At 46.1% G+C, this 25392-nt stretch overlaps 1 protein-coding gene across 5 annotated transcripts in view; it reads left to right on the top strand.

Moving 5' to 3' along the window:
* The window catches only part of LOC147439238 (CDK5RAP3 protein homolog), a 67302-nt gene extending 46574 nt beyond the window's left edge, over positions 1-20728 (top strand). For 4 of the 5 annotated variants that reach the window (XM_086485099.1, XM_086485101.1, XM_086485100.1 and 1 more), the window contains 2 exons: positions 17100-17232; positions 20251-20728. In XM_086485099.1, the coding sequence (XP_086341225.1) occupies positions 17100-17232; positions 20251-20373 (256 nt within the window). In that variant the 3' untranslated portion in view covers positions 20374-20728. The remainder of the gene's footprint in view (positions 1-17099; positions 17233-20250) is intronic. The other variant, XM_086485102.1, reaches the window with a different exon arrangement.
* Positions 20729-25392: the final 4664 nt, after the last annotated feature.

The following is a 25392-nucleotide window of genomic DNA, read 5'->3' as shown; positions in this document are numbered from 1 at the left end:
CTAAGACAGTAGAATTGGCCTCTTCTGACTGTCCATCAGTTTGCGGATGAAACGAAGACGAGAACTTGAGCGTAGTACCCATGTTCTCAAACAATCCTCTCCAGAACAAACTGGTCATGCGAGGATCACGATCACTGATAATCGATTGTGGCATACCATGGTACTTAAACACATTGTACATGAACAAGCGTGCCATCTGATCAGATTTTATCTTCTTCCTGACAGGGATAAAATGGGCCTGCTTGCTGAACCTGCAGATAATGGTCCATATACCATCATTCCCTGTTGGCGTCCTTGGAAGATCAAAGATAAAGTCCATAGTAATGCTTTCCCATGGCTTATCCGGAATCGGCAGTGGTTGTAACAACCCTGGTGCCTTTTGCCTGTCAAACTTGACCTTTTGGCAAACTATGCATGCTCGCACAAAGGCATCCACATCTCTCCTCAAGGTAGGCCAATAGAAGAACGTCTCTACCGCTTTAACTGTTGCATCAATGCCACGATGCCCTGCATACGGTGGGACATGACTCTCTTCCATGACCTTATGTCGCAGTGGCCTAGTGACACAAAGTCTGCCATGCATCATCATAAAACCGTCTCTGAGGAGGTAGTGCTCGTGATGTTGCCCCTCTTGTAACTGCTCCGATGCTACTGCCACACGCGTCACACTGGACCACAAATGACTTCCTGAGATCTGGCAAAACAATAACTGGATCTGAAGTCAACTTTTCCTTTAAGAGACTAAAAGCTGAAATCTCTTTTTGGGTCCATCTGAAAGTGACCTCTTTCTTTTGCAATGCGTGAAGAGGCGATGCTATCTCTGCAAAATTTCTGATAAACCTTCTATAGTAGGAACACAATCCCAAGAAGCTTCTTACATCGTGCACAGTCTTCAAGTCTGGCCATGTCTTGATAGCTTCGACCTTTGCGGGATCCATTCTTACACCATCCTTTGAGACTATGTGGCCCAGAAAGTGGATCTCTTCAAGGAAGAATTCACTTTTCTTAGGATTGACAAGTAACCTGTGACTGCGCAGCTCTTCGAACACAATGGTCAAGTGACGCCTATGCTCCTCTTCATTCTTCGAATACACAATCATGTCATCGAAGAATGTTCCAACAAACTGTTGATGCGAGCGGAAAATCCGGTCCATCATTCTGTTGAACGTGGCAGGAGCATTTGTTAGCCCAAACGGCATCACTAGAAACTCATAAAGACCAAATGTCGTTCTAAACGCAGTCTTGTGCACATCCTCTGGGCTTATACGAATCTGATGGTACCCACTCTTCAGGTCTATCCTGCTGAAAATTGCAGCACCCTCTAAACGATCGAGAATATCATCAATGCGAGGAATAGGAAACCTATTCTTGATGGTATTCTTATTCAACGCACGGTAATCAATACACATGCGCCATGAGCCATCCTTCTTCTGCACTAGGAGCACTGGGGAGCAAAAGGGTGAAGAACTAGGCTGAATCAGCCCCTTCTCTAATAACTCCTCAACCTGGCCCATAATCTCTTTCTGCTGCGCCGCACTAACCCTGTAGGGAGGTCTATTTGGTGGGCTACACCCTGGCACCAAATCTATCCGATGGTCCTCAGGTCTCTCTGGCGGTAATTGCGACGGTAATGAATCAGAAAAACAGTCACTAAACTTTTGCAAAAATGCTGACCTTTCTTTATCTAACACAGATAAATTTGACTGATCCCTATCTGAGACATCACGTGCAAAAATCAAGTACACAGAAAGATGATTCTTTATTACAGAAGTGATAGCAGAAGCAGATACAATAGGGACTGACTCTCCTTTAAGCTTTACATCCAAGATGTGAGTTTTGCCCCTATGCTGTACAGTGATCTTTTTGTTGTAGGCATCCAAGACTCCATGCACTCGGAACATCCACGGGATCCCCAACAAGGCGTCACAACCTTCGAGCGGCATGATGTAAAACTCTTCAGTGTCCACATACGACTGAATATGCAGACGCAGTTTTCCAATGATGGGAGTAACACACTCTGAGTGGCCAGGACATGCCAACCCTGCTTCTGCTGTGTACCCCATCTCTTCAGCTTTGATGCCGAGCTTCATAGCTAACTCTGGTGAGATAAAGTTGGCTTTGGCACCTGGATCAAAGAAGATGAGTGCCGTCTGATCCCTAACTTTACCCCATGCCCTGCATAACTCACTGGCATCTGTGCTGGGTCTGTCACCCACCATGTCTGGCACTAAACCTGCCGTGGGTTTAGGCTTCTTGCCTTTCTGGTCTTCTTTATCCTCTGAGTCAGCTGGCCTTTTCCTTTGTGGACAATTGATAGAAAAGTGACCAGGCTGCTCGCATATAAAGCATTTGTTCTCAGCCATTAGGACCTTCTTTTCCTCGAGCGACTTGCGCACAAAAGGCTTCCTTTTCTGTTTCTTTGCCTGCGCTCCAGAAGTCCCAGCTGAATCCTTGTCCTTGGTGGCGTTTTCTGACCCCTGTGACGCATCAGGAGCCGTCTTCACAAAGGGCTTCTTCGCTGAATTTTTCTTCTGCTGCCCTCCTTTATCACTGCTCGGAAATCCACTGTCCTCTCCTTTCAACAGGGCAAGACTAGTGTTCGCAACTTCCATAAGCTGAGTAAGGGTAGCCACTCTATTCTTTGTACAGTAATCGCGAAGCCCTTTAGGCAACCCACAACAATACTTCTCTATCTGCTCTGTCAGTGGCACAAATCTGTAGGAGGTCACTGAGAGTAATGCTTTACAAAACCTCCTATTGTACTCCAGCAAGCTCTTGCACGAAGCTACCGTAAGCTGGTGCCAATCTGTCAAGACATCGGCTTCAAATTCATTTGATAGCCAAGCAGATGCAAACATTTGCTTGAAGTAAACCCAAGTGGCGGGTGCCTGTCCTTGCATTAACAATGTCGTCCACCAGGTAAGCGCATTGTCCTTTAAGAAAGTGGCAGCTTTCCTGACCTTCGAGGCCTCTGTAAAATTCCCTCCCGCATAAGTTGTATCAAACTGCTGGAGGAAAGTGAGTGCCTTTGTCTTATCCTCGAAACCACTGAAGATACTGAACTTTACCACTGCACCACCTTCTTTGTAAGCCTTCGGCTTCTCTAGTGCCCCCAAATTGTCATACGGAATGGTCTGCAACATGGGCACTGTACTAGGCATGATCGGCACGTGTTGGCCATTCACATTTTGCGTCAGAGGTGCGATATCTGGCTGCTGTCCAGAAAAACCAGCCATGCCAAAATGACCCTGTGGCACCCCAAACTGGCCCTGGTTGCCGTGGAAACCTTGCTGCATGCCGATAGTACCATACATGGGGTTTGGCATGATGCCTTGCATACCCCCAAACACTGTTCCTGGCATGTACGGCTGACTTCCAGACGCATAACCAGCCATACTTTGGAACACTGATCCACCCCCGAAATACCCAGGATGTACCGTGGGTGGTGGAAAAACTGAGTGCATAGCCTGGTATCCAGCTCCCTGTCCATTCAAGACAGCATGCTGGCTCTGAAAGGTGGCGGGCTGAACTGGCATAACCTGTGGAATAGGCGTTCTAGCCACCTGTTCAAGCACGGGAGGAACCTGCTTTGGAGCCCCCGACTCGGCAACATGCGAGTGTTCCCTTTCCTCCTGCGCCTCATGAAGTACCTGGGCTTGAGCTTCAACAAGCTCCGTACGCGGCGTAGGTTGTCTATTTTGCTGTTGCACTGGTGGCGCTTGTAAGAATTCCATAAACCTCGGATTCTGCACCAGTTGCGAAAAGACATTCACCGCGGCAACTAACTGAGTCTTAAACGCATCATCCTCAAGTTGCCCTGTCATAAAGCCCTGTACTACTAGAGGGACATTCACGTTGACAGGAGGTACAGACTGACGTGGCCGTGAGCTCTCGCCAATCTCAAAAACCATAGGAATCTCCTGCCTGTCCTTTGGAGAGGAACCCTCTTCCATAATTCCCTTCCTTGTCGGCCATAGTGTAATCCCCGTGTTCTTGCACTGTGTGTCTTTACCCTGAACAATCCAGGCTCACTCTTTGAGGAAAAAGTGATTGATGTCCCGGCAACGGAACCATGAAACCGGCCCGTAGGGCGGTAGGCGTTGGCTTTCACCCGAAAATCTTTACTTAAACACACACACAGAGCACTTTGCAAAGGAGACCTATAACGAGAATTAACACTTCATCACACACACGGCTCGGAAGCTAGAATGCTCCGAGCAGACGCCGACAACCTGTAGGCCCCAAAATTGGCGCCCCTTTCGGTATTTCTTTATTCTTTAGGAGGGTAAATTACAAGGTAAGGTCCTGGGAATCCTTCACGTGTATCCACCTAGATACCATTTGATTTGGCCAAATTTCGGCAGCATAACAGCCCCAAAACTTGCGCGAAACTGTACATCAGTCAAATGAGTAGCCCTCTTGTGGGGCATCACATAACTGCACGTAGGGGAGAAAGAGAGCAGTATGTAGCGTGCGGGGCATCACTCCCGTCACCATACTGTGCATAGAGGGCAAGGTAAGCATTCCATAGCTTCTGTACCTGTTGCAATCCGCCTGTGGCTGAAAATGGCGCCCCCTTTGATGATATGCAGCTCGTTTTTGCCTCCCAGAGTGGCAGAATCGCTCACAAGCTGACACGTCGCCCAGTTTCCGAGTTTGGGCTTTCCCTGCTAAAAATATCTCAACTGGTGCGTTAGTTGACTTCGCGGCAGAGTTGTAAAGTGTTCCCCTAGTCATACCGAAGGTAATGACGCGAACACATTTCGTGGCCCAAAATAGCAGTTCCCTAAATTTTAGGAGATGCTTCCGTTGGGCTCCCACTGGTCTTCTGACCATCTATCCTCATTGGGACCGCATCCAAAAATGCAATGTGACCCAACTGTCGGATACTTTTGGTTGGTAGTCCCACCTTGACTTTACGCCTTAATTGAGTTCACTTCCTAGTATCCACCAACTTGCTAAGTACGACGGGGGGACCTATATGATCTTGCTCTGAGCCTAGACATCCTCTTACCATACGAATTCCAGTGCCGACCACTTCCCGTCTGCGGGTGAATCTACCGTTCACATTGGCCATACAATGTCCGACCGTTTGCTACTTCAAAAAGAGGGTCTTAAACAAATAAAATAAACCCCATTGGAAAGAAACCAACAACCAAGGTTAGCAGTTGCCACATCTCTGTGACATGGTTAATAACTGCCACGTCCTCGTGACATTGACCATGCACTCCTGATAGGCACTATAGCAGAGCATTTTGGCTCTGAAAACCACATCGAGCATACATACCCATTGCTCCTTGCCTTCTCTTGATCTCCACAGCTGCTTAATCACTTTGGCATGCCCTTGAGAGCCCACACAACCCTGCTTTGCACTCTTTGTAGCGAGACGACCAACTTTAGCTGCACCACCGCTTCCGCACGCTCTAATTGATGTGCCTCCTTTGCTTCCATATGCTCTTGTCGTCGAGCTTTGTCTTGCCGCATCATCATCTCCATCATCATCCACATCATAGTTTCCATGGGATTTGTGGCAAAGAGGGAGGGGTAGGAGGAGGGCTATGAGAGGGTCCGTAGGTGGGACTTGCTTCCCTTCTTGATTGGTGGAGGTTTCCATACGGCTACGAGTCTTGACCATGCAAGGATTTCTGCTCTTGGTTCAAGGAAGGTTGCAATCTAATCATCAGGAGACTATCTACCCCCTCGTCGGTGCACCCCGCATGCGACACTAATATACAATCGGTTGCTATTTTCTGACGCTCAAGGCACACGGTCCTACACGCAATGGTAGGCCTGCCGTTCGAAGAGAAGGAGTATGCATCGAAGGGCTGTCAACACAACCAAAAACACGAGAGAGAAAAAGAGCTTTTTTGGGGATTACTGGATTAGTGCAAAATCTTCAAAGCTTTGATACCAATGTCAAGTGCAACAGAATTGAAATGGTGATGATCTAGGTTTTACACTCCCACAAATCGTTTCTTTTTGTGCTTGCATTAGTGATTCCTTTTATCTTGAATGATGGTTCCTTTTACTTTTCCTTAAAGAGAGGACCTTTGGATCCTTCTCGATGTGGGATTGCGGATGGCCACCAAGGGGTAGATGTGGGGCTGAATTGCGCTCTCGATGTGAGAGGAACGAAGGGCTGAAAACGCAGACCTCAACAATGCCGATGATGGACAGCAATGGAGCACTCGATGCGGGCGAGGGAATGACTGAGGGGAGGCTCGATGGGCTGCCGAAGTACCGGACTGCAACGGAAACATGCGAAGCCAGATCCGAGCCTCTTTCTAGCAAGGGAGATGGGCTGAAATCTGAAAATGCTGGCTGATTTGCTGGGAACTGCAGCGCTAGGGCTGAAAACCAAAAATGATGGCAGATCTGGCTGGTATCTGTAGGCACTAGGGCTGAAAACCAAAAACGATGGCTGGTCTGGCTGAAACCGCTAGGGGATAAGTTTTGCAAAATGCTAGGGGTGGTTTTGCAAAACATCTGCTGGCCTTGTAGCACTACCTGCAACTTGCTCCAATGCTCCCTTTATAGGTGAGGAATGGGGCTTATAAATATGCTAAGGGCTAGATAGGGCAAACCGTCCACCATACCCAACAAATAGATCACAAAAATGATTTATTAATAAGTTTGGCCAGGGGGTTAGTTTCTGGGTGAAACTGTCGCACATCCCCCACCCGGGAATCCGATGGACACGGGGAATGGCTCCTCGGATTCCTCTAACCTAAAACTATATGCTCGTCATGCCAGATGTCCAATAACATCTGTCAAAACGAGTGTACAAACCATGTTTGCAAGAGGGTTCCAAAACTGAAAAACCTAATCTAATGGACTTGTCCGGACATGCAGGTCCTGCAAACAAGCTCACAAAATTGTCGACACTAATCCTCCTAGCATTCTAGACACTCATATCTAAGAAGGGGGGGAAAATTCGCTTTGGAAGTTGATGAAGCATGTCCACGTGGCATTCAGAGCCATGTGCATGTGACAAAGGAACCTACAGGTGGGGGTGTTCTCCTAGCGGACCCTACTTAAGCCCGCAATTGCAGATTACAAGCGTCACTTGGAAGTGCAAGTCTTTATGGATCGACTTCTTGACTTTACCCAAGATCCTCTTAACACCAAGAATATAGGTACTCCGTCAACGACAAAAGACTAAAAGAAGTGGTCAACCCTAGATTCGAGATGGCTACGAAGGTGAAAGCAAATCCAAAGCCGACATCCTCCCCCAAGAAGATGTTAAAGTTTATGCATCTCAAGTGAATGCCCAATGTGATCCTAGTTAATTATTTGTCTTTTAGGTTTTTTTTTTCACTTATTTGACTAAGATTCTTGGTAGGGCAAATTCATTTGGGTAGTTCATAAGCATCCCATGCCCCCATTATATATTATTTATTTCATTGCTAAGTTGGTTGGTTTAGAAACCTTCTCTCTCGTACATTATCTCCATTGCTCTATGTTTCCACATCGTCGACTTTTACATGGTTTTAGAGCGAGGGAAGAGAAACGGCACGTGTTGAAGAAGGAGGCAACGGCAAAGTGGCTTTGTGCATTGGCTTCATAGCGTTTTCTCTTGCATTTTAAAATGCTGTAGGCAAGGCGTCAATCGGCGGCGTCTTCACTTCGCATTTTGAAGCGTAGTTGAGAAGTGGCCCTTAGCAACGGTTGCGGGAGCCTTTGTGCTTGCATTTTGAAATGCTAAGTCACAAAGGGCTTGGGAGCTATCTTGGGCAAGCGCTCGTGGGGTAGGCAAGGCATTTTGAAATGCGTTACTGTAAGTCAGTTTCGGCCGGCATAAGGAGGTCATTTCTACGCCTTGTATGGCAGTTTGTTGTGGCAGAGGAGCTTCATTGGCAGCACACAGATGAGTCTTGGCGTTTTGAAACGCTAGTGCCCCTAAGGACTTGGGAAGCAGGAGGCTTTGTAGAAACTTTTGAAGTGCAAAGGTGTGCAAAGGCTTGAAGGGGCTTGCATCGCGATGGCACCCCCATGCTTGAACGCTAGCAATAAACTAAACGGCGACAACTATGCTTATTATAATTTTGATCATGCGGCTTTGGCTATCTCAAAAAGGATAATGGGACATTGTCAACACACAGAGGCGCGACCATGAGGGATAGCAACAATAAGGACACCTGACTTCAGAAGGAAATTTCTCTAGATGTACAGACTTTGAAAACTGCGATGGAATGTAGTCTAAGCTCGTTGGAATGTTTGATTGAGATTCTACTATGCGAATGGTCGCTCTTCTTGGACAATTATTTTTAATCAAGTTTGGAGCCTGTAGGGACAAGTTGGTGATTGCAAATCCCCAGTCGTCAACTGCTATTGGGGTGTCCATGGTAGCTTCTTCATTTACTCAAACTTCCTACATATGTCCACTATGAGCTGTAGAGAGGGTGTTAAAGTTTATGCATCTTAGGTGAATGCCTAATGTGATCCTAGTTAATTATTTGTCTTTTAGGTATTTATTTTATTTATTTGACAAGATTCTAGGTAGGGAAAATTCATTTGGATAGTATATAAGAAGCCCATGTCCCCATTGTATAATAGCTATTTCATTGCCAAGTTGGTTGGTTTAGAAACTCTCTCTCTTTCTCTCTCTCCCGTGCATCATCTCCATTGCTCTACGCTTTTGCATCTTGACTTTGACACAAGAAGGGTTCCAATTCTCCTTTAACACGAGAAGATATTAAGAGGGAGATAGAGCACCAAGTCAGAAAGCATATGAAAAGCTTGGGAGACTCATCGACTTTTTTTTTTTTCGAGAAAAAGATCCTTCTATTAGTTACTGAAACTGCCCATAGGGCTACAACCACCTCTTCAAGAGAGGGCTACAACAACCATGATGGGAGACTCTCCCAATGAAAAAACCAGCATATGTACAATGGGGCTAAATCAAGAAATGGGGGGAGGGAAAAGCCACACACGTAGTCGGTAATGCCATCGGAGTACTCCCTGGACCATGGTGTAAAAAGGCCCAGGACGCGAGAGTCGAAGGAAAGCCTCTCTGCGCTCCCGCATGCGGTCGGAGCTGCCCTGTAGTCCCTCAAGCTGTCCTCTGAGAGTATGGATCAGCTCTAGCCAAAAATCGCGAACAGTCTCTGCTGGTGGCACAGAGCGAGCCTCAAAGATGCGGAAGCAACGGGCCCGCCAGATGAACCAGAGTGTCAAGCCACTGATGAGCTCCCAACACTCCTCTCTCTCACTGCACCACTCCTGGGGAGTAAGCTCTGTAGTAGGCTGGAGTGTAGGTCGCCCCTCGTGCATCACTATCATCCTGCTGGTGGAAGATAGCTCAAATTGAAGTGCCGGGCCCGTGAGGGTGGACCAAGCCGCTGCTACCAAAGTGTACTGCCGAGCTGTGGAGAGAGCAAGCATCAGCCGAAGAACTCGTAGCCATACCTGCTGGTCCGAGGAACAGTCCCAAAGACAATGACGCTGACTCTCCACAAGATGGTCACAAGCTGCACATGCGGCCGAGAGACCACTATGCACTACCAACTCCCAACCGTTGTAGCTTTGTGTGCGACCAGCCACTGAAACAAGGTGACTCGCCTCGACTGTTTGGAGTCCCACAACCTCTCCCAGAAGGCTGCCAAGAACTCAGCTGTGAGACCCTCCTCCTGCCAATGAGGTGCTGCAGCAGGGCGAGCCTCTCTCTGTGCTGCTAGTATATGACGTCCCAGTCGAACAATGTACTGAAAGAAAGGGACTCCTGAGTGGTCTGCAGAAGAGAAGGGGTCCCTCCAGAGCCACTCACCAGGATCCCACTGTACTCGTGCCAGTGGACAACACTCCCAAACCCACAGCCTCCAGTGTCCAGTCTCAAGAGCTGCTGGGTCAGGATCAATGACACAAGTCCTCCCACAGATGCCCACTACTCGGATCCTCTGAAAACAGCACTCTGCCACCTGCGGGGCCTCTTGTAGGCGTCCCCCACCCTGAAGCTCGAAGAAAAGGGATGGAACAGTCTCTGAGCAGGCCCTGACGGAGATGAGAACCTCAATCGTGTGAAGGCTCCCATCCACCTGGGTGCTAATGGCTCGAGAGGCGTGAGCCACTCAGCTGAAACTGCCTCTGAGATGTCCTGGCACATGCTCTGCACCCCTCTCATGCCCTGTAGTTGGAAACCCTGCACCTCGTCAGACAAGCCTGTGAATTCTAACCAGTCACCTAAAGAGCGTGCTGGACCTGCTGCCATGGGACCCTAGGAAACATGAGGCCAACTACCAACCAAGTGGCCTCTCTGAGTGCTAACCATGGGGTTTCAGACAAGGGGCTGCCGTAGGCGCTCCTCCGTGCAATTAGGCTGTCTCTGCTCCGGGCCTCGCCGCAAGAGCTCCCAAGATCGAAGCAGACTCACAGCGAAACGGTCCTCCAGTCTCCTGCTCAAACCAACTCTGTGCATCTCTGTGAAGATCCATCTGGTCGAAGGTTGCCAGGGGCCTCCTGCTTGAGGCACCCTAGCACGAAGCCGCTGTAGCAAGAACTCCTTCCGGGGCTCCTCACCTGGAAGAAGTCCTCTGACGATGAACTTCCCAAGAAGGACTCGGCTCTGCTGTGCTGGGTCAATGATCCCAATCCCTTCCTGTGAACAAGGAAGAGTGATGACCTGCCAAGCCACTTTGGCTCGGGCTATCTGAGTGTCACGTCTTGACCAAAGGAAGTTCCTGATCAGCCTCTCTACCTGGCTTATACAAGAACTCCAGAAGATCCAGCAAGAAGTGATGTACCACAGTCGCCAACAACACCTGGTTGGCCACTACTACTCTGCCAGCCAAAGAAAGTCGTGCCGAGCTCCAATGTAACAACTTTCTCCTGATAGACAGGAGAAGGGGAGCAATCTGTTGCTCGGGAGACAAGTCCAAACCAACCTGACAGCCCAAGTACCGAACTGCAGTCCCTGGGGGGATCCACCTAAAACCCTCTCCTGGCATCCAATCGGGTACAGGAGCACTACCAACCGAGAAAGCCACTGTCTTTCTCCAGTTGATCAGTGCGCCCGATGCACAACAGAAGGTCTCCAAAGCCTGCTCACACCTGTGAAGGTTGGCCTCTTGGCCATCTAAGTACAAGGCTGAGTCGTCGGCAAACTCAACGTCCAGAAGCTCATCTCCCCGAATAGGGAGTGCTAAGCCCCGTAGACCAACCTGCTGCGACACCAAAAACCTTCTCATCGCCTCCGCATAGAACAGAAAGAGGAAGGGGACAAGAGGAAAGCCCTGTCTGACCGAACGTGTGAGCATGAAGCGATCACCTCTACCTCCTGCCAAAAGTACCTGACTGTGAGCCTGTCTGTACAAAGCTGACACCCCTCTGATCCAAGCATTTGAGAAGCCCATCCTGCGTAGAGTGCCCTCTAGAAAGTCCCAGTCAACTCTGTTGTATGCCTTCTCAAAATCGAGAAGAAGAATCACTAGGTCCTCACCACGGAGCCGTGCCAGGGCAGAAGCCTCCCAAAAAGTAAAGATGTTGTCAAGGATACTACGTTCTTTGACAAAACCTATCTGAGTCCCATGTATAAGGCTCTCTAGAAGTGGCTGAATCCTCAAACTCAAAGCCTTGGCAAGAATTTTGTAGGCCGAGTTGAGGATGGTGATGGGGCGCCACTGTCGAATCTCATCCAAGGAGCTACCCTCCTTGGGAATGAGGTATATCAGGCCCTCACTCATGCTGTCAGGCATCACTCCTGTGTGCAAAATGTACTGAAAAGCACTACAGAGATCTGGGCCAAGCAGGTCCCAGTACTCCAAGAAAAAGCTGGGAGTCAGCCCATCCTCGCCTTGACAACTACCACGGGGGAGGGCCCTAAGAGCCGTGTGCAACTCCTCGAGCTGAAGTGGTAGCTCAAGCCTCTAACGCATTTCCTCAGTCACAAGACAAGGCATCTGTGCCCAAACCTGCTCCCTGCATGCATCGTGGCGTTTGACTGGGGCTCTGCAGACAGTACGGTAAAAGTCAGTAGCAACTGCACGCATATCCTCGGGCTCAGAAGCAACTGACCCGTCGGGCCTCCTCAACTGACTGACCTTGGCATGCGAATGCCGAGGTCCCACTGCCTCAAAGAAAGCACCCGTCACTCTGTCGCCCACTTGGGTCCACTGAGCTGCCTGTCGGTGGAAAGCAAACTCATGTCGCCTCTCCTCTGTGCTAACAAGCTCCTGACGAGCCTGCTGTAGCTGCTCCTCCAACCAAGGACTGTCTAGATGTTGCTCCTGTATCCTCTGTAGCGAAGCAATGCCCCGTCTGAGATGCTGCTGCTCCTCTCTCGCTGCAGCCCGGCGAGCCAGAGACTCCTGGAGAAAAAAACGGCTAATCTGAGCTAGGCCTAAGGCCACTTTGTCAGCAGGAGAATCCTGCCTGTCCAAGCTCTCTGTCCAGAGAGCCTCTACCCGTTCTCTGAGTGCTGAGTCCAGCAAGACCCTCTCTGGGATACGAAGCATCGTGTCCCACTCCTCTGCGTGTCTGCTAGTGTGAGGATCACTGGTGCATGGTCCGAGAAGGAAGTCCCTGCCAGAATGCCCACTGTCCCTCCCAAGTCACTCAAATGGTCACTAGTGTAGAAGCGATCTATCCGCGATAGATTCACTCCTCCCACTCTGCGGTCCGAACGAGAGAAGGCCAGGCTATCTGGGGGCGTCACAAAACCAGAGTGCTGCCAAACATTCGAGACCCTCAGAGTCATACAAAACCTCTCCCAAGCTGCCAGCTCAACTCCATGCACAGTAGCGTGGCTACCACCAATCCTGTCAAAAGGGTCCTCCAACATGTTGAAGTCCCCTCCTATGCACCAGTGTTCTGCCTGCGGTAGAGACTCAACTATCTGTGACCAAAACTCTGCTCGAGCACTCGCCACATTGGGCGCATAGATGTTCAGGAAGCCCACTAGGCAACCCTGAACCTGCATAGTAATCCACTGAGCCCTGCCTGGCACAATAATCCCTCTGCCCACAATGGCGTGCTGCAAAGAGTCCGCAATAGTCATACATACCCCACCCTAGATGGCTCCAGGTCCAAAAGCAGCTGACCAAAAAGTGTCATATCGTCCACGCAAGAGCTTACCACAACGTCTAATGCGGCTCTCACACAGATGGTGCTCCTGAAGCATAAGGAGATCAATCTCTCCTCCCACAAGGCAGCGCTGAAGCTCTTGACGTAGTCGGCCCCGCTGACGCTGAAACTGGGGCCCACCTAGTCCCTGCACGTTCCATGAGACTATCCTCATGGGGAGTGAGAGAACAGATGCTGCCGCAGCAGCTAGACGGGCTATCTTCGAGGCTGGCTTGGATGGGGAGTAATCCGCATTCGAACGTCCACTAGATAGGCGTGACTGCAATAAGTGTCTGACCCAAGCGCAAGCAGAGCGAGCCGTACGTAAAGCAACCTCCTCTGTCCAGGAGTCCTCATGAATGTATACATAGCATGGCAAGCACTGTGTATCGGCAAAGAAGTAAACCACAATGTGTCTACATCCTGCTGAATCTAGAGGTGTCACCGCAAACTTGGCCAATAGCCACAGAGTTTGAAGCATGTCTGTAACTCCTAGTTCTCCCATGTGGTGAGAGAACTCTAGGACCTGTGTCTGCAACCATCCCAACACTGAGTCGAGAGTCCACTCTGTCTGGTCCCTGCCGCAGAGGGGAAAGGAGAAGCCAACTGCTGAGTCCAAGGCCTCTGTCCCCCTAGCTGCAAGGAACAGAACATGGACCCTGAAGCAGGCTGCCTCATGGTATGCTGAGGGGTCGCCCAGAAAACGAGTGAAGTCGTAGTCGAAGGAATCCCATCGGCGCCGGATGTTAATGCTCGTCAGAGGGGCGGGGGGGGGTTAGAAGTAGAGGGGCGGGAGAAAGAGGCGGCGGGAGCAGGAGGCGGCAGGAGCAGGAGGCGGGGCGGAGGATGAGGAAGAGGGGGGGAACTCTGGAGGGGGAGGGGTTGTCGAGGGTGAAGCTGGGGTGGGGGTTGGAGCAAGGACCTCATCTTGCTCAAGAGGACCAAGCCGGTTCCCCGTGGGAACCCACTGCTGCTGAGTAGGCGCCTGAGGACCACTCTGAGTGCCAAGCTGTCGCTGTGGCCCCTGGCGTCGTCGACCACGGACCTGCTGCGATCCCTCCTCCGCTCGAGCCCCAAGCTCAGAGGATGGCTCTGCATGTGTGCGTTGTGGCTCTGTCTGTGTCTGCTAGCCAGCCCTTGCAGGTTGGGGCTGAGGTTGTGGTGTAGGTCGAGGCCTCCTCTGTGGACAGGCCTTCGCTAGATGGCTCATCTGTCGACAAATGAAGCATTGGTTCGGGAGGCGCGAATACTCCACACTCTGTCTAAACCAACCCCCACTCACCCGAGGCAGAAGAATAACCTTCGGGAGCGTGTGAGTGTCTCTGACCAAAACGCGAACTGAGGGAATGCCAGTTGCTTGTCAGCTACTGAGGTTGCCGTGCGAGGTGTCTCCAGGACAGTCCCAATGGCTGAGCCGATCCTGGACAAAAGTGGTAAGTACTCCCTCCGCAAACCCGGAAAGCAGATGGAGATGGGGATGTCTGTCTCCTCTACTAGAACATCCGAAGCAGGGTCGAAACCATGTCTCCACTGTCGATAGTGGGCTCGTGCTGCTCAGATGGTCGATGGACTCATGGCGATGACCTTGGACTCCATCTCGGAGGTCTCAAAATTGATCTGATAGTCACCTCGTCAGCGGCCAACGGGCGGGCGGGGATTGGGGGGGGGGGGGGGGGGGGGGGGGGGGGGGGGGGGTTCGAAAGGCGGCGCGAGGGGGGCAGCTGGCGGGCTGGGAGGCGGCCCGAGCTGGGGGCAGCGACAGGTACGCGCAGCAGGGGGTGGGCGGGCTGGGTTGCCGCGCGCAAGGGAAGGCGGGGGCGGGGGCGGGGGGCAGCGCGAGGGCAGCGAGGAGGGGGGGGGGGGGGTTGGCGGAGAGGGCAGCGATGGCGCAGCAGGGGGTGGGGGGGAGTGCAGCAGTAGCGGGCGCTTTGGCGTCTAGAATGTTACCTCATCGATTCATCGACTTGCAAGAGCCATAAGTCCAAGTCTTTTCTAGGCTACTTGGGCGCAGAAAAGGGATCTAGAGGCGAAGCACATGTTTCTAGGAAGAAACATTGACGACATAACATTCACTTTGACGACAGGGACCTAATTACTAATGAAGAGGAAGATGAGGAACAATTGTGGAGGAGACTACACATAAAAGAAAAGTCTCGCTGACATGGAAGGCACTAAATATGAGGATGAGGATGAGAAAGATGAGGAGGATGATAGACGTCCCATTTACAAGTCTACTTTTGGGCAAAAGGAGAACCACTTGCTTTGGCCGACAATGTATGATGATTTAAGGCTAAGAGGATGGAGATCAAAGTGTCTAGTTTGATTTTTATTTTTTTTGGTTCAAAGGCACGAACAAGGCGTTGTCCTTAATCAAACAGTTTGACAAAGCTTTTTAAAGTAGCAACTTTATGGAAGCTTCTATTGTGAGAAAGGCGGCCTCTCATGTGAAAGGCAATGATAAACTTGATGGTCAACACTTTTCTCATATACCTCACAACTCGGTGGGGTTCACGAGGTTATTTTTTTCATTATGGTTGACGAGGAAGTATGAGGCCAAGGTTTTGACGGCTTGCAAATGGTCAAGAGTGATACACTTCTAGTCTATAATGAGAGAGAAATTTTGGATACTTTTCTACTTGTAGCTTCTTTCGGGAAGGCAATTATTAATAACTCTTAAGATATAAATATCCTATGGTGAATTGTCTCATACGGTCATATAGTACGGTTGTAGAGTACACAGTATTTGTACGATATGGGCATTCGTACATTGTACGGAAACTTCCGTGGCTAGATTGGACTTGGAGAGAGGAGGAAGAGTCAATTGGGAACGGCACCAAGGAAAAGGATGGAAAACTGGTCGTATAAATCTGTGATTTAGAGCCGGGTCACGCCCAGGAGGAGTGGGGGAAGTAGAAGGAAGTCATTCACCATTTTCAGCAAGTCTGAAAAGCTCTGCAGAGAATCCAAAGGCTTCTACTAACCCCGCTACCACTTTGAAAAAGGGGGGGATTAAGCGAGTATTAAGGGCTAGCTGCTTCCTCCAGGGACGTAGGAATTCCTGAGTCAATGAAAGCAAAGCACACGAGCTGGTCGACAGAAGGCGCCACAGACCATGGTTCTGAAAGAGGCTGGGTGCGACTCTGGGTTTCCACTCCCCCCACTAACCTGGGTGCGACCCGGCTCTTATGGCGGTCTTTGTGATGTAAGTTGCCGTGGGAAATCCGGGTGTTGACATGGCATCTGGACAACGGAGAGCTTTTGGCGCCAGTTACATAAAGCATCGACCTTGGAAGAGCTTTAAAAATAGTGACATGCTTTTGAGCATGTGTAAAAGCAAGAGGCCAAGAGCCTATAAATGAATGGCCTTGGGGGGAGCCATTTTTCAGTCTTGTGCAGTTGCAAAGTCTGGACGAGTGCTCTGCTCTCGTCACTGCGCAGAGGTTTTGCTGCAAGTTTTCTTGTTCCACTTGTTGCGTCCCTCTCTGTCCCCTTCATCTAGCCCTCCAAGGCTCGCTGATTTGGGTGCATGCTTTTCAACCTCTTCGTTTCACGTTGCTTTTTTTGGTCGTGCACCTCTACTTTTTGCACTATCAAATTTGTCGTCTCTCTGTTTTTGGTTGCGGTTTGGCCTTGGCTGTAGCATGAGCCTCTTACCGTGGAATTTTGAGGGCCGTAAAAATTTGTTAACCGGCTTTCCTAGACATAGAGGTTCAGGCCAAAACCTTCCCCTTATCTTAAGGTCTTTACCATAAAATTAACATAAACCTTACATACGATGTCCGATTTCTAACCCGATAGTTGCAGGCAGCAAAGATTGCGAACACACGCACGCACACGCACGCACACACGCAGTAGGAGTGATTGTTGTGTTTTTGCTTCAGTTGGTTTTTGCATTACGTTTTCACTCACAATGATAAGACTTATAAACTTTTGTTTTTCTGGGTTATTCATATAAACTCACACGTCTATTCTGTGGAAAACGCATGCACATGCACAAAGAAATAAAAATTATTGTGAAGTCTGCAATTGTTGTTTTTGAGCAGATTTTTGAAGCGACTTGAAGAGTCATTGCTCCAAAAGCAGCAGCAAGAGTCAAAACTTTTGGAAAATTTAAAAGAACTGGGACAAAAACAATTGGAGTTACGAAATATGCTGTCAGCAACATGGCCAAAACAGGTATACAACTAGGGCAAGAAGTGGTAAAAGTTTGTCTCTTGTTTTCTTGTTATACATCAAGCTCTCAATGGACTCTGCTGTACACTTGGGCCAGTTTGAGTGGCTTCAGCCAAGATGATGTATTTTCAACAAAATTAGGAACATACTGTAAAACACCTGTACTGCAAATAGGAAATTCAATGAACCGAAAAAGTTCTCTGCCACTAGGGAATCCAACCCAAAAAGCACAAGCCACGACTCCGGCTTCAAAATGAATTCAAGGGCGACCTTCTAAAAATAGCTCTTTTAGAACAAGATAAGTATGCTTATTTCTATCACTAGTTTGTATTTCTTAAGAAGAAATATGTGGAGGGGTTATCGAAAGTAAAGGCACAATACAGCGGCTCGTTTTGACACTACCCTTCTGATAAGGGGGTGCTACCAGTTTGCTGAGTTTGTGGTTTAAGAGAGTTCTAATGAACTTTCAGTTAGCATTGGATACGCGAGTGGTAGCAAGAACTGTTGCCATTGGGATCATTATTGCGCTACTTGTGTTAAGAGGCTTCTAATATTTAGATATCCTACTGCATTGAGCTGGCTTGGTGCATTTGGCCGTTCCCATTCCCATTCTCGTTCCGCATGCCATGCAGTATGCCAACATGGTCTGCCTCGTTTAGCTAGGTTCCCCAGCCTTGTTTAGCTAGGTACCCATCCCATATTTGTGACTCATGTAAGATCATCAGGGTGACCAACATAAGTAAAACAACCATAACTTATGCTGTTCCTGAACTTGACTGCATTTTCATTCTGTCTCGGGCCCCCAAGGTTGCATATTCTCGTATCAGTAAATGTGGGCCAAAAAAAACTAACTCTCAATAATCATACCTATTACCTCTTGTAACTTGGCATACCACAACTCTGCACCAGATGGATACTTATGGTCAGATTGATTCCCTATACTTGTGTGGTGTTTATCTCCATTTCTAGAACCCTATCGCTTTAGTTTTTTCAAGGTTCTTTCTCATACATATGTCCATATGTAATCAGTACAAAAGGAATGTAGTGTGGGTCCCGGAAGCCTTTGGTTGACACTAGCCCATCCAATCCATCCATCAAATCAAAAGGTTCATCAGTGCGTAGATTGAAGAGAGTGGGTGAGAGTGGGAAACCCTTAACCCGTGGTGCTGACAACTGCACCTGGCATGCCCTCGGGGTTTCGCAGCACTTCAATCTCCTCATAAGACTGGCCCATAGCATCTTCATCGTATTACAAGATTTGCAGAATTCCACAAAGCAGCAATGTATTCATTCTCGTCCATCCTGAATGAAGGACAAGCTTTAGTGAAGAAGGGATTTAGGCGTACATTTGAATATCTAATCATTAACCAATTTTTGACTACCTTTGCGTGTGAACCCTTGAAATCTCATGTGTTTCTGAGTTTGCAAACGGATCCCTTCATTTGATAGCCTCACATCAATCCCTTTTTTCTTAATTTATCAATGGATCCCTTCATTTCATAGCATCATATAACCTTTTTTCATTTTATGGTTTTAGAATGTCAATATGCCTTAATGTTTGTAAACTTCCTTCTTGTCTTATTGTCTTAGAATGCCAATGCAACCACCCTTCGCCTTGTTTAGGGTGTGGTGAGTAAGAAAAAGAAAGAGCACCCATGCAAGAATATTCAAGTTAAGCCCTCGAATATGACATAATGGCCCTATGAGACTCTGCTGTACATGTAAACGAGACTCTGCTTTAAGGCTCTGATGATCATGCCTTTAGTCTATCAGCCGCATCCAATGCCGTATACAAATTGTTAGCAGAATGCTACAATGAGTGGTATACAGAGATTGTGCTGTGTGTCTGTTGATGTTATTGGGAGAGGGGGCTGCCTTACAATCAAATCAGGATGCATAAATCTGACATCCATAAGACTGCATTTTAAGTGGTCACTATGAATTTCTTGTTATGCCTTTTGGTCTCAAAAACGCACCTGCTAGTTTCAATCGTATGATGAATAGAATCTTGATCAATCATCGGGATTGTGTGATCGTCTTCTTTGATAATATTTTGGTTTTCAAATGGCTTGAGGAACATAAAAAGCATTTGCATTTAGCCTCTAACAAATCGCTGAGAATCCTACCCTAAGAATCGTTCTTTCTTTCAAAATTGAAATTGATTAGCTTGGTCACATATTCTTAACTGCCATACCTACTGCTATCGTGCACCTTAGATATTTTAAGTATCTTAAGTAGGAGCTTAGCTAGGTAGGCTCGTTTTTTCTTCACCTCAGGCATTTGAGTGTCCTGCGTGTCTGACTCTGTGCATACGAATTCCATGAATATTTTGTTGCAATCAGGTTTGTGTCTCTTGTCACCATACCAGCCACTTTGTGGTGTGGGACAGCTGAACGATGTGATATCGTTTTCTAAATGTCTCGCTTGTGGAGTACTAATGTCCAAGGCCACTACCATTTGAATCACTATAAACTCTGAGTCTGTCTTGACAATATCACAACAACGAGAGAGGGTAAGGCACAAGTGCCTGTGGGGTAGCAATGATGATTGGATGTGTGAAGCTGAATTGCATGCATGAAATCCTTTTCTTTTTTTCATGTTTTGTGTTGAGCTTGGAGGACCAACATGTGCAACGTGGAATGTGTGTGCGTGTACACTATGTGCACCTCTCTGACAACTCAAAAGGAAAAGAACAGAACCGGTGTAGTTACATATGCTGCAGCCATTGCACAAGTTTCATAGCAAATCGTGATGATGCAACAGATGTAGAGTTTACCAGCCAAACAGGTCCAGTAAATTGAACAGTTGCGGCCAGGGCTGACGAGGAAACTACCGGCTAGCAGGCATATCCATTAACATTTTGACATTAGTGAGGAACTCCAAGGAGTTCTACGAACAAAAGGACTTCATTGAGTGAATAAGGGATTCATTAAGCCTCCCCTTCTTATTTGTGTGCTGTTCACTTTGTTTTGTTTTTGGATTTGACCCTCACATACTTGTGCAATTTGTTTTTTGTTGCAGGAGGCTGCACTCCGACGAATTAGAGGAATAAAGGACCTATGTGAGAAGACCATATCAACTCTATATGAAGGAAGACACATCAATATTATTGGAGAGATTAATAGTGTACTGGGGCAAAATTAATGTGTAACATCAGAAACCACCCTGGTAGCATTGAATCCCTACTCCTGATAAAATTGGTCTTGCACATGCAGCTTTAAAGAAAGGTACTCAAGAGTGTTTAAATTATTTATTTTTCCCATTAGAATTATCTCCCCCCTTTGAAAAATTAGAGTTATCACTAAGGCTCATGTCAAACACTTCCATCAAAACGTGTGTGGATGATCCGGTAAATCTTTGATAGCTATCTAATGTCCACTAGTGTGCGGTGCAGAGCAATGTAACCCTGCCCCATGTAACCCGAGGGACCTATAGATATGTGAAAACTGCCACCTGCAAATGTAGACAATTGATTACTTGGCAAAAAATTATTGTGGTAGATTTATTGACCAAGCCTTGAAAATCTCAACCCTCAATTTGAGGTACATTTTTTGTCTCATGAATCAGACGTAGATTGAGTTTTGACCTAAAGTGGACTGAATCCTATGTCGCATCTTTTTGACATGCCAAAAAATGCCTTAGAGAAGAAGAGAGGTAGCCGTACATTGTGTGCGTGTGCGTGCGTGCACGTGCGACGTGTGTGTGTGTGTGTGCGCGTGCGCGCTTGCAAAAGGTACCTTGCCTTTGTTGGAGTGGTTGGCTGAAGGTTTTTAGTTGATGCCTTACACAATTATAGTTGTTCTAAAAAATACCTTCTTGCATGGAGTTAAAACCGTGAGAGGGCTTTGTGTTCACCTTCTTTCACGAGCTGTTGATTATCAATAATTCCATTTATCAAGCGGGTTAAGTCACATTTCTCTCATCAATTTTCCTCCAAGTTTCAGGGTGCTTTGTATTTGATGCAATGGCATAGTTTCAAAGGTGTGCTTTACATGATACAGTACATTAGCTATTGTCCTAGCAGATGCTTTGATGAGTGCTGGAGGGAGAAACTCGAATCTCATTTTTTTCTCACAGCTTTCCTCAGTGGGGGCCCTTTCAAAAAAACAACTTCTTGAAATTCTCAACAGCCTTCCAAGACATTAATTTTATTTACTAGGACAATATAGAAAAGCTTTAAAAATGGGTCAAGCAATATATGAAAGAGTATCTGATGTAAAGTGTACATTCAGCTAATAGCATTCAAGAATTGCCAAGATAATATATTTTTAAGTGAGGAAAAAAAAAGAAAATACCCTTTGAACTTTACACGATGGCCTTACAATGCAAATTTTAGTTGAGGAGTAAGGTGGTCACAAGCCAATCTCCTCCTATGGTTTTCCCTCTTTGCCTTTGTGGACCGTGTTCATTTGGTTTTATATTGCTTGCAAACACATTATCTAGTTTGAGCTAAACATGAATTTATTTTGACAAATTGACATAAGACATTATAGTTCCTTGAGGTAGGTAAAATTCATAGGCCCAATCATTCATTGCAAATTGAAACTCTTGAAGGGATCAACCGCTTCACAAGAGTAAAGATATGAACAAAATTCTTCTCTTGTTGTAGAAATTATCCTTTTATTTGGTCTAGTAACTTGATCTTGTTTTTGGTCTAGCACCCTGATTCTTATTATCCATGTAGTTAGTTCTTGATGCATTTGCTTCAAGACCTCTATCCCAAGCACTGAATTTGCATGGATAAGTAGTCTTTTGGCAAGCATTAAAATTATGAAATGTTGATCCTCCTTCACAAAGCAAAATGTTAATGTGCGAACCCTTCAAGATAGAAAATCCATTGGCTAGGCTCCTTGCTGCAATAAAATTTTTCCAATGCCTTATTGCACTCTTTTGGTTTGGCCATTAGGTGGAAGGTGGTTAGATTGGTTGAAGTTGTTTTCTAGTTGCTTGGGGCTTCAGAAGTAAAGTCTGCATTGTTTGCTCACAACAATTCCTTGTCGTAGAAAAACTTTTCCATCACTTTATGTACTCTTTTGGTTTGGCCATTAATGGAAGGTAGTTGACTTGTTGAAGTTGGTTTGGAAGTGCTTGGGGCACATCTAAGCTTTAGGGATAAAGTTTGCATTGTTTGCTCACAATCCTTGTGTGATTGTGAAATTCTAATCCTTGTTAGGGAAGATGATTTCAATATCTACAGTCAAGAAACTAGTTGTCATTTTACATCTTTAGTAAAATCATGATAGATTTCTATTATCATTAAACATGGAAAAGGTGGTGAGAAAATGTAAATGAATTCCATGCTCATCATTAGACTTCTAGAAGCTTGGAGTTTGTTGGGCCTTGATATTGTTGATTGTGGTGAATTTAGTCCTTTTGACATTTAGACGCATCTTGACATAGCGATTCTTGTCAAACTCACGATGTTCAAAGCTGTTGACTTTGAGCTAAGAAGAGATCACAATAGGTTAGAGCTCCATCTCCACTTTCCCTCTTTCTAAAAGCATATTGTAATCATGCCTCCTCCAAGCTTCTTGTGCTTGGGAGCTGGTGGATTTTCTATTACTGGAGTTCATCCTTCTATTTTCTCGTCTTGAATACACGCTTGACTTTGTGGAAATCTTTTGATCCTCTTCTCGTGAATATGATTTTCTCGTCATGAATGCATGCGTGACTTGGTGGACCACATTTTTTTTTTTTTGGGAAATCATGACACTAAGATCTTTGGCCTTTTGACAACAGGGCCAAAGATCTTACTTTAGTTCTTCAAACATGGAAGGTCTTTTAAGAAGAGATTTCTTAGCATTTGGCTTGCAGGCTCGAGGTAGAAATTGTAGTAGGTTCAAATATTGCCTTTCAAAAAGGTACTTACATTAGCAATTTTTCTCAACATCTTAGAAGCCCAATCTTGGACATCTTTTTATTAACCGTTACACATTTCAACATGGCTATAAAATACTTGTATGTTTGCTTATCAATAGTTCCATTGTTAACACTTTTCCTATGTGGCATGTCAATAGCTAGATTTAAGATGATTTTGATGGATCAAAGAAAAGAAGGCCATCTATTATGCACCAACAATTATGGAACAAGCCAAATTTTTAATCAAGCTAGATCTTCCCCAATATTGCCTTAATTTCCACTAGTACGGCCGGCCGCCTTCAGCGGCCTCTCTCTCTCTCTCTCTCTCTTTATCGCGTGCACAAGGGCTTCTCTTAGTTTTGGAGTTTAGCCTTTATGTCACAGATTTTGACACGTGAAGGGCTCCCCCTTCTGCTATATTATGTTAGCTTAGATGAGCCTTATTTTGGGCATTTTGTTGTGTGCACTAGCCAACTTTAACCTCCTAGAAAAATACCTTTGTTCTCTCCATAAAGGAGGTCAACATTTTATTTGCCACATTTGAATAGTTTAGAACAATTGTCTAGCTACCTTTTGTGCAATGCAATGACTCATGTGTGTCAATTACTTTTACATTTTTTCTTAGAATGCTTGAAATTTGTTGTAATAACTCTACATCTGATTTTCTTGATGAGGTGCTAGTTGGATAAGGAACTAAGAAACAAGAATTTGATATAGAAGTGGCTCTATATTTAACAAAAGCATTTTTATGTAGATACATATATTAGATGAAGCAACTATTATCTTGTTTTTATAGAAAGGTTTGTGCTTATGGATACAATTGTTTTGGGGTGGCGGCACACAATTTGATATCTGGAATAGTCTCAATGCTTGAGATTGAGGGAGAGATCTCTTAAATTTCTTTGAAATGATGTTTTCATGTTGCCCTGCACTCCACTAATAATATTGATGATTGCCACATGCTAGCCTGCTTATTTACAAGTTTCCCCACAATTGCGTTATTTTGATTACCTTGATCGCGTCTAATGTAGCCAACCGGTGTTTTTGGATGCAACTTTAGATGCTTGGGGATCGCTCTCACAACACTAAATGTTATTTTGCTCTTTGTTTGTTTACAAAAGGATAATTTTGAGGAACATAAGAAAACTATCTTGGTCCTTCAAGCAAAAAGGCCGATATCTTTCACGGAGCCACATATAATAACAATCTTGACATCATGTGTGGGCACATTTAAGTTCAACCCCTTTTAAGTACCTACCAAACTTACTCTCCTGCTGTTACCGCTGCAACCATGTATCCATGCAAATTGGCACCCCTTGACACGTCTATCTCCTCCCTTCCTTAACTGTAATCAACTAATTGAAATATCTAGAGAGCAATTTTCAGAAATAACTGTTGCTTTTCAATGCAATTTCTTCATGGCATGTCATGCATTGGGGTAGAGCACATTCTTAAGACACTTACAGTTTAGTGAGTAGTCTGATATTTGAAGCATTAGAGTACTCACATACATAAGACATACCTACACAAGTATGCATATATATATGTACACCAGAAAACATTCAATGAATGTCTTTGTAATGCATATCATCATACTAAAGCATGATATGACGCTTTAAGGAGGCAATATGCACGCCATGACACTAAAGCATGAAACGACAGATTAAGTGCATCCTTACAATGATGGCAGCTCTTAAGAAGCAACACATCCCACATTGACAGATACAAGCTAATGTTGCTCATACCACCAGTTTACAGAAAAAGAGATTGCGAGTCTTGAGACATGCAAAAATACTCCTTTTGTAAACAAAGGCATTTGCAAAGAAAGTAACATGTAGACTAAACAAGCCTTTCACCATTTTGAAGGTCCTCATGACTTTAAATAATCTTCAAACAGAGTTTTTCTATCAACATCGTTGATGCAATGCAATGCCTATTATTGTATTGGCATATTTAAAAACAAATGAACAATTATGAAACACGACCGTACATATTTAAAATGATCTTTTTTCTAAGCAACAGCAAAAAGGTGAAGTTTTACATCAGTTACACCAACTTGCACATTGACTGAGCACGACAAAACATTCATTGTTCAGCACAATGACTTGTTCTTGCGCTAGCAAAATTAGATGATAGAGCTCACAATCAAGAACCAAAAAGATCACAAAATTACTTGTGCTGACCATCCTGTGATTTAAAATATCTAAAAACTGTCAGGGAACACAAAAAGAAAAACTGACCACTCACCTCAGACACTTGTGCCAATACTGTACATAAAAGACAATTAAATGCCACTATCACAAA

This window comes from Adiantum capillus-veneris, chromosome 16 (genome assembly GCF_014529385.1).
Source record: "Adiantum capillus-veneris isolate H3 chromosome 16, ASM1452938v2, whole genome shotgun sequence".
NCBI lineage: Eukaryota > Viridiplantae > Streptophyta > Polypodiopsida > Polypodiales > Pteridaceae > Adiantum > Adiantum capillus-veneris.
Note: the sequence above shows the minus strand (reverse complement) of the source record. Positions and strands in the feature narration are given on the sequence as shown.